The sequence below is a fragment of the Lepeophtheirus salmonis genome, chromosome 7 (genome assembly GCF_016086655.4).
Source record: "Lepeophtheirus salmonis chromosome 7, UVic_Lsal_1.4, whole genome shotgun sequence".
NCBI lineage: Eukaryota > Metazoa > Arthropoda > Copepoda > Siphonostomatoida > Caligidae > Lepeophtheirus > Lepeophtheirus salmonis.
In genome coordinates, this window is record NC_052137.2 from 4242992 (window position 1) to 4259319 (window position 16328).

The 16328-nt window shown below is 29.9% G+C and overlaps 1 protein-coding gene across 2 annotated transcripts in view; it reads left to right on the top strand.

Annotated features, from left to right (window-relative positions):
* Nucleotides 1-16328, top strand: part of Ih (hyperpolarization activated cyclic nucleotide gated potassium channel Ih) — a 283308-nt gene that overhangs the window by 149172 nt on the left and 117808 nt on the right. For both annotated transcript variants that reach the window (XM_040716982.2, XM_040716983.2), the window contains exon 2: nt 7506-8047. In XM_040716982.2, coding sequence (XP_040572916.2) covers nt 7506-8047 — 542 coding nt within the window. The remainder of the gene's footprint in view (nt 1-7505; nt 8048-16328) is intronic.

Genomic DNA, 16328 nt, shown 5'->3' on the forward strand with positions numbered 1-16328 from the left:
AGATCATTTCATGATTCTGCATAATTTCCAACTAAAGGGTGTTGGATACCGTGTGTTTCAGAGTTTAATAGTTTAGCTTTTTTTAGCTGGTTCAGCTTTATGAAATTAAGCACAATTGAATTTTTATAGATATTTACTTGACATATGTATATCATCCGTAATCTTTATTATGGTCTACATTGGCATCAATAGTTAACTCCAGGCGAAGCTGAAAAGTCATACAAATTTTATAAACAGTGTGCTTTTTCAATTTTTTATTATAAAAGGGTTCTGATATTTATTCCTATGCAGAGAAAGTCTGCAACTCGTTCACTTTTTGCTTCCATTTCTCTTTTTTTTTTTTTTTTTTTTTTTTTATGATTTGATCAAAACAAAAATCATTTCAAAGCTGAAATTCGGAACTTTAAATGTATGTTCTATAAAACCTCGAAAATTGGTTTTAAAGATATTTCCACTATTTTCTGACGTACGCTATATTATTCGTCATGAGTATCATTCAGGGTGTAATTAAATTTATTGATCGAAAGGCTAATTGGATGATAATTTGTATAAGAATAGAATATGTTGTCCATACTCAATTTTGTTAAAAATCATTCTAGCGTGTTTTTGTCTTGACGGGCCCTATATGTGTTTATATTAAATTTCCCCTTGTATATTCTTCCTTCAACTATGTATAAATGACATTATTTTTTAACGAACCGGCATATATAGAAACTTACGATGAAGAACAGGATATAATATATACCATATACATAAGTATGTGTGTGTATTAAATGTGTATATGGAAGGAAACTCGACCCTGACACATTTTACAACATCTCTCTCTTATATTTATGTACATACAAATATTCTATTATGTAAATATATGAATAACTAACATTTTCCCTGATGACAAACAGAGGTCATGGAGTGCTGAATCTTTATGCTCACAATATTAACAGTTGTTGTAGAGAAATGATAGATAGAGGCAACAAGATACGCGCAAATAATTGAGCAAAGATATCAGCTGACCCAAAGTGTATAAATGACGTCATATTTCTTAGTTTTTCTTACACAAATAACACTGGGCCATCAAATAATATACATAAAATATCATATTCCGTAAAGTACATATTTTTTCGTACCAAATCTAGTTTTTTAAATATTTTCGATATGAGTTTTTAAGTATTATAACAATTTTTATTAGTGATGGAATGATTAGACGTAATCAGAGAATCGAGGAATTTTGTTCTGTAATCGGCATTATAATATTTAATTTGCAATTACGATTCTTATCTAATACTATTTATTATTGGTATTTAGGTACTTTTCTTAGTTATGAGTAAAAATTATAAAATATATCCTTCAAGATATAAAAACAACCATGAAAATTTGTTAGATGAGTCTTATAATTTTATAAAAATTGTAATAAAATAATTTATGATAAAAAATGCTCAAAAACTAAGAAGAAACATTTTGAACATAAGCTAACTGTGAACAAAAGTGTTCTAAACACATGCAGTTGGTGCAAATATTGTTATTTTTTGAGAAGAAGTTTTGAGAAGGGATCTAAGAAAGTTTACCTTTGCAAAATTTCCCTTTAGATAATTTACATTGGGATTACTCCCTCTAGGAAAATTTGGCTTAGAAAAAGCTCGTCAGCAATAGGAATTACCTTTATTTAATGTTAATATTATATACATTAGATAAAAACTGCAATTTAGTTTATCAATTGTAATTTTTAGAAATTTATTGCAAAATGATATTTTTGAACTATTATTTAAAATGTTGAAGAATTGGAATCCGCATTGAGAATTTTAAATTACTTCAATCGCATCAGGATTTATTTTTGGAATCGTCACATTATTAATTTTTATATGTTTCAAAACTTTAGACTGGGCAAAAATTTGTAGTCCACAAGAAAATATATCTAATCTTTGCATAATTTAAGTTGATTTTAAATATGTTCTTATATTTTATATTCGGCTATCTAATTATTTCAAAAGTAAAAAATGACCCTATTTTTAGGGCTTTGTTTGCAAAGAAATAACATCTCAATTATTGAACTGTTTATACGCCAAAAAGTGTTCTAGGAAAATTGCCACGGAAAATTGCAATTGCAAAAATTGTCAGTGGAAAATTGCCAAAGAGAAAATTTCTATTGGGGGAAATTGCCATGTGGAAAGTTTCCAGTCAAGTATTAACAGAGTCACAATACTTGAACCAAAACATATTTTATACAATTGCAGGCCCAACAATCAGCTTAAAACCCCCCGGCCCTGCCTTACAAGGAATGGGTTGATTAATACTACGGCAAAGACACCAATCAGATAAAAAAAAATTGAAGTATAAGGAGGAAGTCTTAATGATATATGAAGAGGCAAAGGTAGTTTTAACCTGTTTGGTGGCCCTGTCATTCCATAAAACTAGTTGTGTGCCAAAGAATTGTGTTTTTCTTAGTAAATGATGGGAAAAATTTCAATGGGAAATTTTTTACACTGTCAATTTTCTATGCACGGTCAAACAGGATTATATTTATATGGCTTTCATTTACAAATACTATTTGGTTTTTACAATTCTAGTTCAGATGTAAAATTGATTGTTTGTTTTTTCATTTTTTGTATTGAATATAATCAATAAGAGGAAATAAAATATAGTGATGTGTTGATCATTATTACGGACTGAAGACTGCAGTCCTTTTCAGTTGAGTTTTGATCCATTACAGTTAGGTACTGCATTTCATTCTTAAAACTTCTAAAGTTTGGTCCTTGATGGTGTCACTCAACTTTATTTCATGTTGTTTAAATCAGTTCTAGTACTGACTGTCCCAAGGATTGCTGGTTTTTAGGACGGTCCCAAGACTGGCCACAGCACTAATGAAATAATATTTATACACTACATTATGTGCCATTTATATTTGAGCTTATTGTTTTCCTGATAAATAGAATATAATTCCTTTCTGTGGGATTTTCATGATCTCTGCTTAAAAAATAAATATTCAATCCAATATTTTAGCAGAACTAGACATTGTGTATAACCTATTGGAATGGAATATAGAGTTGTTTTTTTAACTTATGGTTGTCAAGATAAATTGGGAAAATCTTTAAAGTCTTATAACGAACAAACTAGAGGGGTAAACCCATATTTTATTTAATATTTGAAAGCTACATTTAATGCATTCAATTATTCATAATAAAATCCACCTCTCTTGATAACCTCAGCCACACAGCGTAAGAAGTTTTAGAAGACCGGGGTGACCTCGTGTGGATCCAGGTTTGCCATTGTACGGGTAATGAACTTGTTCAGGGCCTCCACAAACAAATCATATTTGGAACAAGCAAAACACCAAAAGTGAATGATGTCTTAGACATTTTGTGCTAAGACATCATTCATTTTTTTGCCTAGTGGCCAGTGCACTGTATTGTTGAAAAATGTAATTTCTTTCGTGGTTTAATCCATCCATCCAGGGAATTTATATTTCAAAGTAAAAAAGCAGAGCCAGTAAAATGGCAAACCTGGATTCAAAGGAGGTTGTACTGGGCTGCCAAGGTATCTGGCACCGTGTGGCTGAAGTAATCAAGAGAGGCGGAATAAAAATAACTGAATAGATAGAACGATAATTGGTAATACTAATAATATTATATAAATATAATACTAAAACGCTATTGGAAGAAGATAATAGTCAAATTTTGAGAAATATACTAATAGAAATTGACGATAACTATTTATAGTATTGTACACTCATTTTTGAAAAAAAAAAAAAAACGTTCCATCTTGCTTCTGTGTTGACAAGCGGCATATGCCAATAGTTATTAATTTTTCTACGTTTCTAATGAAGAGTCATAGTTAAGGGGAATGTTTATCCATAATTATAAACAATACATCAGTGCTTCTAACATGGGTCAACATAAAAACAATCTTTAAAAAATAAGAAGAAGTAGAAAACATAAAAACAATCAATATTTTTTTAGAAAAAAATAAGAAGAAGATAAGAAAACCCAAGAACAAATTTATGATTTTTTTGTTGCTCCTTTCATTCATAAAATCTATCAATTTCTCATTATTTTTTTAATTAACATACAGTCCAATATTTTTTTATAGATATAAATGGTTTATTGGAGGTTAAATGGAAATAACTATACAGGGATGAGTTAAGATACCCATGAATGATATCTATAGTTTTGAACTTTTATTTGATTTGAGGGACTTATGTACACTAGCATGAAAAAGTTTTTAATAAAATAGGGTTTCTATTATTTTTCTAACTATCTATGACTTTATTATCAGGTATTATTAGGCTATTTAAATAAAAAAATAATAATATTCAATACGGGTATAAATATTCATTCATAAAAAAATCAAAGTATTTCTGTTTAATTTTTAGCTTCATGAAAAACTCCTTTTTTTGCCGCTATAACTATTTTACAGACTTTTGGCATTCTTGCTGTCCAACCCACCAAACTTTTTTGAAAGCCTAGCCAAGATTTTTAACAGTTGATTTGGGCAGCTTCATAAGCTCAACAATCTCCTTGGGTGTGAGCAGTTCAGTCCCAGGTAGCAGGGAGGTCAAATATACTTTGCTCAAGATAAAAAATGTTGGGTCTTCAGAAATAAACTCAGTTTTAATTACTCCATTTTGAAAAGCCATTCGAATTTAAAATGCAGCTTGATTTGTTAAATTCAATCAATGGAGTACTTTATATTGGAGGCACACAATAATGGCTGACCAACGTTCATATTTGGAGGACATATCAAGGATTTTGTAATTGTTCTGGCACACTTTTGTCAGTTGAATCCGCTAAGCTCACTCTCATAAACATGGATTCAAAATTTCCAAGGATGTTAAGGTCGTAGCTTGTTTGTATTTAAAATCCCCGCCCTCAGCTCTATGTCCCCAATGTGATGTCACTTTGTTTTACGACGTAATCTGTGACGTCAGTAAAAAGGTTCCTTTTCTTATCTTTGCTAAAAAGGAGTTGGGGGGGGGGAAGACTAACGTTAAAATTCCCATAAGTTATTTCATTCTCAAATAGACAAATTTTCACGTCAAAACAATATATAATAATTGTTTTGACGTAAAAATAACTTATTTAAAGAATAAAGGGATTTATTTACAAAGGTGTATTTGGTTTTATAGTCAAATACAATTACAATAGATTATTAAATTTAAATAGAATTGCCGTAGCTCGGACAACGAGCTTGGAAGAAGTTATTCTCTTGAATTCAATATGTGAACGTTCGTGCCCAGATGATTCCTAGAGAAATAAATATACGCTAAATAGATGGATTTCACCAAAAGATTCCTTGGTTAGATGGAGTAAATGTAATACTATAATGTTTACTTATACTTAATCAGTGCAACTCCATCTAACCAATTAAAGGAGCATTAAAGAAAATTAAAAGATTTTAGAAAAAGTAAAATTTTGTCGACTTGTGTTATTGAGTCATTTGAAAAATGAATGGGAAATGAATATCATATATTAAGAAATATATCATCTACATATCTACAATCATAGAAATCTGTATTTTACTCACATTAATCTTTTTTTTAATAAATATTTTTTTTTTCATAAAATAAATTAAGATTAAACTAAAGTGATAAATAGATCACATATCATTACAATATGTTATTTTTGTATTTTTATAATAAATTATGGACACTTTAGTTTTTAAATTTTTTTTTTAAATTTTGCCTTCATATCTGTCAGCTACATATTTACACAGAATATCTAAATATATGTATCAACTCATCAACATAACTATGCTTGAATGTATGTGCATGATAGCTAGATAATTTACATTTATCATTATTGAGGCGGATTTGACCATGAGCAAGGCCAATGGCAAATTCTTTTATTTTTGTTTTTAAATTTAAATTTTATTTCGCTTTGTGTATTTTATTTATAAGTATTTAGTATATAAAATGTGAGGTTATTTTCTTACTGTTAAGGTGACATCTCTTATTAACAAAGTAAAGTTTAGTGAAAGATTGTAAAAATATATGTATGAAAAACAGTACCAGGGTACGCCGAATATTGTACTTGCTAATGAATATCATATACCAACATAGTAAAAAAAAATGAAACATTGTTTTGGTATATGTAAAAGTATAACCTAAATTGGAATCCTAAGTTATGTTGGTCTGAACTTCGAATATTTTACTCAAAAATTGCAAAGTCTTTTATAAAATCCTGAGATCTCTTACATAAGGGGTCATGGACTTGAAGGGATTGGCAATGGTTGTTTTTTTGAAGTCTTCCAGGTCCAGTTTAGCCTTTTTGAAAGACCCTTGCTTCTTCTCTAACGTTACTACGTCGTAGACGGTGGTCCTGGAGACGACTAATTCCTTGGAGTGCTGGAATGGAAGTTCGTCGATCAAGTTCAAGTGTCATTTTATCGTACGTAAGATAGAGATCTAAGGTTTGCTTTTTTTTGTTATTATTGCTTATACACTGATATATCGAAATATAAATTAATTACACTAACATAGCCTTCATGAATAAGTAAATGATCAGATTTCAATGGGCCACTTGGTATTGTGATCAAGCAAAGTTTATCTCTATGTATGTAGAAATGTTTGGAAAACAGTCACAGGGTGATCCCTGATGTATATCATATGTCAATACACTATAAAGAAAAAAAAAAGAAGTATAATAAACAGGCAGCACTTTATAAAACTAAATAAATCTTGCAGAAGTTTACTTCAACTCATATTAAAAGAGGGAAGTACTTTATATAAAATTAAAAAAATGAAAGTGACTTCGTATAAGGTTTAGCAACCGGTTAAAGTACTCCATGGCTCTTCAAATCATATCTATATATATATATTCTCAAGCTGTTCTGATTATTCTTTTATTCTTGAGGGGAGAACATTTAAGTAATGAGTAGTAACGTGTATGTTTGCTTTTGCAAAACGGAGAGTAACACCTAGGATTTGTTAAGGTGTTATCTTTTATATAATTAAAGTTTAATTTGAATGTTCGTCCACGCTTAATAACTCCTGAAAATGCCGAGAACTACCGTTAGCATGGAATTAATAGTTCGGTTTTAGGTCGAGCAACGGAAAAATAGAACTTTACCTTATTGCCTTATAGATCCTCACCTATTGTCTGAATCGATGTTCGTGGGTTTTGTGGAGTATGATTTTATACTTCTTCTTTGCCTCCGGACCAGATACTTAATCCAAAATGACATAAAGACTCGAGGATAAACGACAACAATAATTGGGAAGGTTCTATGGGGAATAAGCACATTCCTCTATCAAAAATCGACCTAATTTATAGATTAACAATATAGGAAATATAATTTGATATTTTTGTATATGACTTTATTTAAAACATAATATTTTGATGACCTTTTTATCAAAGAAAAACCATTTCATATTTTTAAAGTGACCATTATTCTATATTTAAATCAGTACCGTGCCCTTATTGCTGGTATTGCAAAAGTCCTAAATGTATCCCCCAAAACTAACCATGCACATTATTTTTATAAATTATTAAAATTATTATCCCTCTATTTTTCAGGGATGAACCGAGTGCCTCAGAAAAGCAGGAGCAATCCACTTCCTCCTTGATGATATGGCCTTTTTTAAGCAACGGGCGTGATAACTTCTCCTCATCGCCAAATCTAAAAATGCCGAATGGTCGATTGTCTTCAAGTTATGATATTCCTGATGAATCATTAAGAGATGCTATGGATCACCAAATTCCTCCAACAAATACACCCTTACTTCGGGAGGACACTGCAGAAGATGATGAAGAAGAAAAGAAACGTCGAAAGTCTGGGATTCCTTCTCATCCAAATACTCCTCCTTCTATTTCTCGTTTTCTCCAAAGACGTTCGCAATCTCTACAGTATAAGCCTGTTTTGAAGAAGGAGAACGATACTCCAAAGGCATCAGCCTCTCTATCCTTTGTATCATCTGCCTTTAATATAAGGAAGGGCACCTTCAAACGAAAAAGGCTATCGGTTGAAGATAATAGCCAACCCGACCTCCTTGGTGAGAACAAACAAAAACATCCCTCCTCCCTGGAATTAAGATATTTTCCGTCGAATTCTGTTGAAGGTAAGTTGTATTGAAATGGTATCTTTAGTTGTGTAATATAGGCAAGGACTGCACTCCAGTCCATTCCTATTTGTCGATACTTAAAGAAAGCAAAATCGATCCCTCTGGACGTCATTGAGGATGTTTTTCATTATTATGTTATATAATAGATTAAATTATATAAATAAGTAACAATATAATATGTTCGTATCATTAAGAAAATATTAGTATTTTTTTGCAAAATACGTCAATAATATTAATATTTATCTCATAAATCTTACTTTGCTAAATAAACCATCGATATTATTAGTAAAAATTACAAAGAAATTCAGTTAAGGACTGGTCTTAAAGACAGACTGTTCTAAGACTCGACTGGACCGAGTAAAACTGATCAACACAACTCTAATCTGTAGGTACGAAAATTCACATTTGGGTTGAACCAAATGCAGTGTTTCCCATACCTTTTAATACCTTTGGTCCCACTTCTCACTTATTCTAACCAATCTTCAATGTAATTGGTAAAAAAAAATTAAGGAAATGATGGTTTGTTTTCTAAAAATACCTTCCGGACGATTACTAGATTTAGGACCAGTGGCATTTAACAGTAATTCCACTCATCTAGGACCCTGCACCATCAAACTAATTTTTGTTAATCGATATATAACTTATTGCTTCCCTGAGTTTGAATTCATATGTAACTCTACATATCTAGGAAAAAAAAAAATTATTTTCTCCATATGATTCAATCTTCTTTTTATATATATATATGTTTGCAATTATCAATAATTGTAAAATAAGGGCTTTCTAAAATTTCAAAATACAATCATCAGCAAAATATTTTTCATTCTTATAATTTTTTTAGTACAATTATTATTTCAACATAAAACTCTTTACCTACTACGGATATCGTTGTATGTGACAGTTTCAGAGTTATCAAAGTTTATTTTTTTGACAAAATTATTGTATATAACTTTTTTTGGTTTTGCATGACCGAAAAAATATTGGAAGGTGTGTGTTTCTCTTAATAATTTCGAGAAATATTATTATTTGCAAAATTAGTGGAATATAGTATTTTCGATTTCTTTCACGAATTTTAAATTGTCAATATTTTTGACAAAAATTAAAGATGGACTTTAATTCTCAAATGTTTTTCATATTCATAATATAGTTTTCGAACATTTTATTGTGACATTCATTTAGTAACATCATATTAAACAATAAATACATTAAAACACAATTATATGAAAAAGGATATTGGTAGACAAGCATATAAAAAACAAATCCAAAGCTCTAAAGTTAGGGTATGAAAAATGCAAGATGAAATAATCTTTAAGAAAATACCTTTATTTACTTAATAAAAAACGAATATTATGTTTTCAATGGACATTAGTGTCGATTTTCCTATACTTTGTCATAGTATATTACTAAAAATGAATTGATTTCCCCATGGCATGTGCCTTTACAAAGGTTAAAAAATTATCCTTATCCAGTTTAAATTCAAATATTATCTAGCAAAATTTTAAATCTCATATATATTTTACTTAAAATCAAACATTCCCAAACAAATGTCTGTGGTTTTCTATTGTTCTGCCTAAAGACATTCTCCCCTCTTGTCTCTATAAAATTTGGCTCCTACTTCAAGAGTTCCAGTAATTTTTTCTATAAATGAACCATTTCTCTGAAGGCGTTAAAAAAGAATTCCAAAAAGTATTGACACCTCATCAAATGCTCTTTGTGATTATCTCCCGCTTTAAATAATCCTTAAAAGATCCAAAGTTGGAGTTTGGGAGCACTAACTAAGTATGAATACCGTCACCATTGAAATCCTCATTTTGAAGGGCTACAATTGAGCGCTTTACAATTTTTTCCCCATGGAAGATGGAGCAATAAAAGCTTTTACGTGCAATTTGATTAGTAAGAGTTGGGGACCTTGCAGCATCAGCAGCAATGTTCAAACATTTACTTTTCACATCCAGTGGATACATGCATTCCGTTACTCGCATCTCCTACTCCACGCCCCTCTCTTTCGAACCTTTATATACATTACATACAGGTGATTTAATATAATACCTGTAAGAATACCTATAGCCTTCCTGCACCAAAGATATCTAAACGTTAAGAAAGTTTCTTTGATCATTGTCTATGTTATTTTCCGCTCCGTCCTTTCCTAGAATGTAATTTTCGTGAATTACATTAAGGAAGCAAAATTATAAAATAATTTCTTAAATGGAAAATATCCTAATAATTTTTTTCTACAGAATTTGTAATAAATGTAAAAATCCGCCAAAAGGGATCCTCAAAAAATAAACAGATTTCGAATTTTTCTGAATATATTAGGACAAACTATTTTCACTTGCATTATTTTTATTCAAGTGACGTCCTACACTACGGATTTGTACTTATAATTCATGACCTCATTTAAATCATGAAACAATGTAAAAAAAATACTAGATAGGTAAATAAAATTAGCAAATGACGTCATAGAGAATCAATCCTCAATTTTATATGACATAATTTTCTTAGCAATGATTGACTCTATCAATTTATATACACGGATTTACACCAAGGTCATCAATAGTGATGTAAACACGTGTGTATTTTTTGGAATTAGTAATCTAAAGAATGAGTTTACTTTTTTAAGCTGTTGTCGTTATTGTTTAACCCCTGAGTAGTGACTTACCTTGTCTAATACATTTAATTTTATTCAATACCTGATTGAAGATTCACTTGTACCCATAAAAGAGGGTGAGTAAACCGATGATTTGTGGTAGAGTTATAATTGTAAGTTCTTATTGGACACAGAATAGAATTGAGGATCGAAATCGGATTAATTCATGACAATGCCCTTGTTTATTTCTTTTGTCCCTCCTCACACTTTAGAGTTGATTGTAGCTGGTTTAATGAAACACCATGACAGCTAAGATGTTCTACTAAAAAAAATTCTAGAAATTGTCAGGGATACCATTTGATTTTTGATTTATTGTTCTTACTTGATTTTTGGGAACTATGCAGATTCCAAGATCCAAGTTAAAGGATGGCAGTTTTCGTTAAATTCCTTTCTAATCCAGAGTTGACCTTAAGTTTGTTTAAAAAAGTCAAAAGAACTTTGATCGTATACTAAATTTGAATTTCCGAATTGGCTTCAATCATTAACGTTACATCATCAGCATATAGGTTAGTCAAATGTGGAGTCCCACAAAAAGAGACACCAAATCCCAAATACTTTTTCGAAATGGTACTTGTTAGTTCATCAATGGTAGATATAAATAGCAAGAGGCGACTGGAAAACCTTGTCTACAACTCTTACTTAATAAAATGGGTTCACTCATTTTACCATCCAACGAAATTATAAAAGAGTTATTAGCGAGTAAAGCTCTGATAGGATTAAAAAAACGTTTGGGGAGTAACCTATTAACAGATCTCATCATGTGGCAGTGACGTACAGAGTCAAATGCTTTGCAAAAATCAATTGCAAATCATGCACCAAACTTGCCACTCCTATTAAGAGATTCAATTGCTTTAGTTATATTTCAGGAAATATCCGTAATTTTTCTATTTCTCGGAAACTTTTTTGTTCATCCTTAATCTTTTGGTTTAAAATAGGTTAAATTTGCTTAGCTAAAACACCAGAGAATATTCTGTAGACTTCATTTAAAACTGTAATGGGTATTTAGTGACTGAAATCAGAGTCATCGCCCTTTTTAGGCATAAGAGCCTTTAAAAGATTGGATTTTAAAAACTTTTGGAAATTACATTCTCGTAATATCCATTTGGGTACTTTAAATTGATGACTGTGGGGAATAAAACGAAGAGTTATTTCAATAATTTTGTGATCGGTCGACGGATCTGTCTATATAAAGCATTTTTAACCTGCTTAACAAAAATAGACGATAAGGCCAAATCGATTCTGGAAGATCTATCCCTTCTACTCCAGGAAATATTATCCTCTCGACTGAACTTTTTCTTCAAATCCACTAAATTAAACTTTTTTATAAGTTCCCACGATAATGCAGCATTTGGATAAGAGCTCGCTGGCTTATCCAGATCTACATTGAAATCTCCAATCAAAAGCATTGGAGAAATATCAGTAGTTTGATAATCAATAATAGACTGGAAAAAAAATCAACAACTTTGAATTTGGCCCTTACGCATTGATGACTGAAAAAGTACAGCCAGACACAGGGGACAATTTCTCGGCCAGGATGAGGACACCTGAGTCCCAACATCTTGCAGACATAGGATATCGGGTTTTAAATTCAATAGATGTTTCATAAGACCATGTCTAACTCGTCTATCTCCAACTCCCCTTATATTCAACGACAAAATAGTGGAGAGCCCACTATTGGTCTTTAGATCATTAGAGATTTTCGGAGGAAAAAAGTCGGTTAGTTTGTACTTGTAGTTTGTTCGGTTAGTACTTTTCCTGTCCCATTTTTCCTCTTAAGCCTAGAGATCATCCAAGACTTATAGTAACTAACTGATTGAGTTTTTTCACCACAACAAGATCTGAAATGACCAAACATACGAGTAGTAAAAATGAAAAGAAACATCCAAATAAATGCGCGTAATACTCGATACCAACAGTTAACATTTATTTAATGGGAAGCATGTTTAGAACTAGAATAAAATTACTAAAAGGCAAGTTAAAGAAGAGTTGTTTTTAAAGTTATTGAAATAAAAACGTTCTATCTATGATACTTTAAAAATAAAACTAGTGTTACATAATTTAAATGGATCATTTTAATTCATCCAAATTTTGGCTTTTAAGGGATTTTTAAATCAAAATGAGTCCCTGAAAGTCCTTTTTTTCGAACGTTTGAGGGTTTTTTTCTTGTTTCGAGTAATAAAATGCAAAATAAATATATCTTGCAATACCAAATACCCATCTTATGTCATTTCGGTACAGTCTAATATACATACAACCAAATATACATATTTGAGTGAATTATAGGCCTTGTATTCAAAATAGTAAGGTAAATTAATATGTCCAGGAGTTGTATCAATAGTTTAGAAGCTTTATTTGATAAAAGAAAAATTATAAAGACCCTAATAAGGCATTTAAAATACAATTTATTAACATCTTCTTCTTTTTCACCCTAACAATCTATTTTGGTTACTTTAAGTACAATTCACAGTGCCTCTAAAGGGTTAATAAGAATAACTGGTTGACAGAAATTGAAGATAATTCTTCAAAAATAAAAATGTTATGCATCTTCCTTTCCTTTCTTCTAGAGTTGCTGTACAGTTTAAGAATTTTTTAAACTGTACAAAAAAATGATCTCAAAAAAAATTTTTTTTTTTAATTAAAATGCTTCTATTAGGAATTAGGAGTTAATATTTGAGTTTTAGTTTGAAGAAACCCATTTAACACGTTTATTTACTTGAACATGCAAGTTTTTTAAATCATAATGATAAAGTACCTAACTATTGAAAAATTGTAGAATGTGCAATAAGTGTATTAAGTGGGGTGTTTTTGAAAAAAACATAGTTATAAAACTGATGTTGATTGTCAATACTTTTTTTAATGCATAAGAAAAATTAAACATATGTCAACACAAAACCAAGCTGGAATGATTTTTTCAAAAAAAGGAGTATTGAATACATTTGTATTCTTCAATGAACTATTACCATTTCCTATCAATAAATTATTCAAAGTAATCATTTGCAGGTACCTCAAATTGATCCCTTGCAGATATTGACTATGAAGTCCGACTCTAGCTTGGTTAATTCCTTCTATATGGAAGCCTCTAGAGACTAGAAATTCATGTGATGAGTAGCTCGCACCCTCTTCTCCAGACGTGCCTAGATTGAGTAAACCATATTGGCATCAATGGCGAAAATCTGTTTTATTGGAAAAGAGAATAACTTTTCCCGAATTTTTGTTGGGTTTGAGAAAATTTAGAATCTTCTTTGCTCTTTCTAACCGTCTGAGCTTCCTCTGTTCATAGATAAGATGTATTTTTTTCTGAATATTTCGTTTGCCTGTTAAAAAAGTTATACATTTTGCATTTAATAATGAAGGGAACTACGATGTGCTCCATGATTTGCAGTTTTCAAACATTTTAATCAAATATTAAATATCAAAATTTAACTTTAGTTGAAGTGATAATTGTCTATTGAACAGGGAAAATTATAACCACCCAAAAGTATTATAATCTAATGTACAATTTACTTATCTTTTTGCAATAACACAAGTCCACAAATTTTTTATGTTGGATTGAAATAGTATCTTTCTGATTGAAATTTCTGTTTTTCCTTCATTTATTAATAAATGAGGCGTATAAGTCGTTATTTTTATTTTTAGTTGAAGTTGATATTTTCTTTGTATCCAAATATGTAATATTTATTACTTAAAAATGCATTATGCATATAGTTTTTTTCTGTTAGAAAAATGATAGAATCCTGTATTAAAATTTCAATACAAACACCAACAAAATCTCACTATGTAATGAATTCCAACAGAGAAAACAAAGGTTATAAAATTAGTATCATAAGAAAAACATTAATAAATAAACACGCTTACGATTCGATTAGTAATAGTAATTATTATAAGACATAATGGATTATTTATGCTAGGAAATACTTATGGATTGGAAAGCAATCAGTATATGAGCCAAAAACATAATTCTATCATTATTCCACCAGAAAACAAGCATTTTATAGTAATAATTACTATTACATATTTGATTCAAAGAGAACATCCACTTTAACCAAACTAAACAATAACGACGTTATAAACTTCATTTATTTATTTAGTAAGGCAAAATATCCTTCAGCAAAAACGGCCATACGGCAAAATGTGCCGAGGCAAAATTGCTAATGGGGACTGTTTTTAAAGTATAAATATATATTTTTTTTTTTTCCAAGAATTATTTCTTTTTTAATTTCGGTAGTCCACACATTTTTGCACTTTGAAGAATAATAATGTTTTCCACATGGCCTTTACAGACAGAAACATGAAAATTACCTATCTGCATAGCCCCAATGTTTTGCTTTGTTACGGCCTACATACAGAGCAACAATTTATAAACTATCAATAAGTTTTGATAGCTAAATAAATATTTATTCAAGCAACAAATCTTAGAGAATTTTATGTACTCCGTTTTTTTAATATGGGTTTGCATGTCGTCACTTTATAAAAATCAATAATTGTTGTCATTGGGATAAAATATGAGGAGTTTTTTCAAATCATGTTTTTTTCATAGACAATCCGAAAAAGATAAAAAATACTAAAAACACTTTTTTTTTAGTCAGATATTTAAAAAAGAAAAAACACCCTAAATTATGGAGGTGGTAAAAATTTTTTTTGGCTATAGACGTCGTTTACATATTTCCATATTTTTTTGTCAAGAACTTACAATCATCAATTAGATTTTTCCATAAATTGTTATTAATTAAATATGACTGGTAGGAAATGTTTATAATTTAATCAAAATCTATTAAAAATATTGACATTCACTTATAGCATATTCCCTGAAAAAGTTTTAGGATTGATTAAGAAAGTGAAAAAGTTTTGACAGTAGAATCTGAACCATCATTTACAGGCTACGATTTACTTCAATTGTAAGAGTATTTTCCCATTACTTTTTTTATCCATTTTGTTAAAACTTTCAACAAAAAACTCAATTATTGTAACTTTTTTTTACAGATTAAATTTTGATAATTGTTTTTATTTTATTTTAACTTTCTACTCCAGAAGGGTAATTTTATTTACTTGTTGACACAGCTGTAATTATATGAAATCAAGCTTCCTAAAATTACTTTAATTAAAAATAAAGAACAGGGAGAAATATTAATGCATCTCGTGAATGGAGCAAGGATTATAGAATACAAACGTTATACCATAACGCAAGCCCGATTACATAATGTTCTAACCTTGTATTTCTATTAATCTTGTTAATTGAGTTAAGAAGTATTATTAGGTGATAAAAGTGATGAAAAAAAAAAAAGTCGCGAAATTCCCACATAAAAAATAATTATTTAAATAAAAAAAGAAGATTTTGGTTAATTTGTAGTGTAGGGAACTAAAATTTATAAATGACTTTCCTAACGAAAGTGATGCAACTCCACCATTACTGGGTTGTGCCTATTCTTGTAAATTTAGTCTTTTTTTTACTTATTAGGCTCAGATTCTTCAAACAAGGGACACAAATTTTTGATTATGTTAAGTCACTTTTCAGGTTCAAAGCTAAATTAAGGGTTTGGTGTTGAAATTGAATATAAATATATATATTTCCAAGACTAATGTTTAAAAATTATAGAAGATCGTACAATTAAATAGGGAAAATCTTTAAAAGCTTAT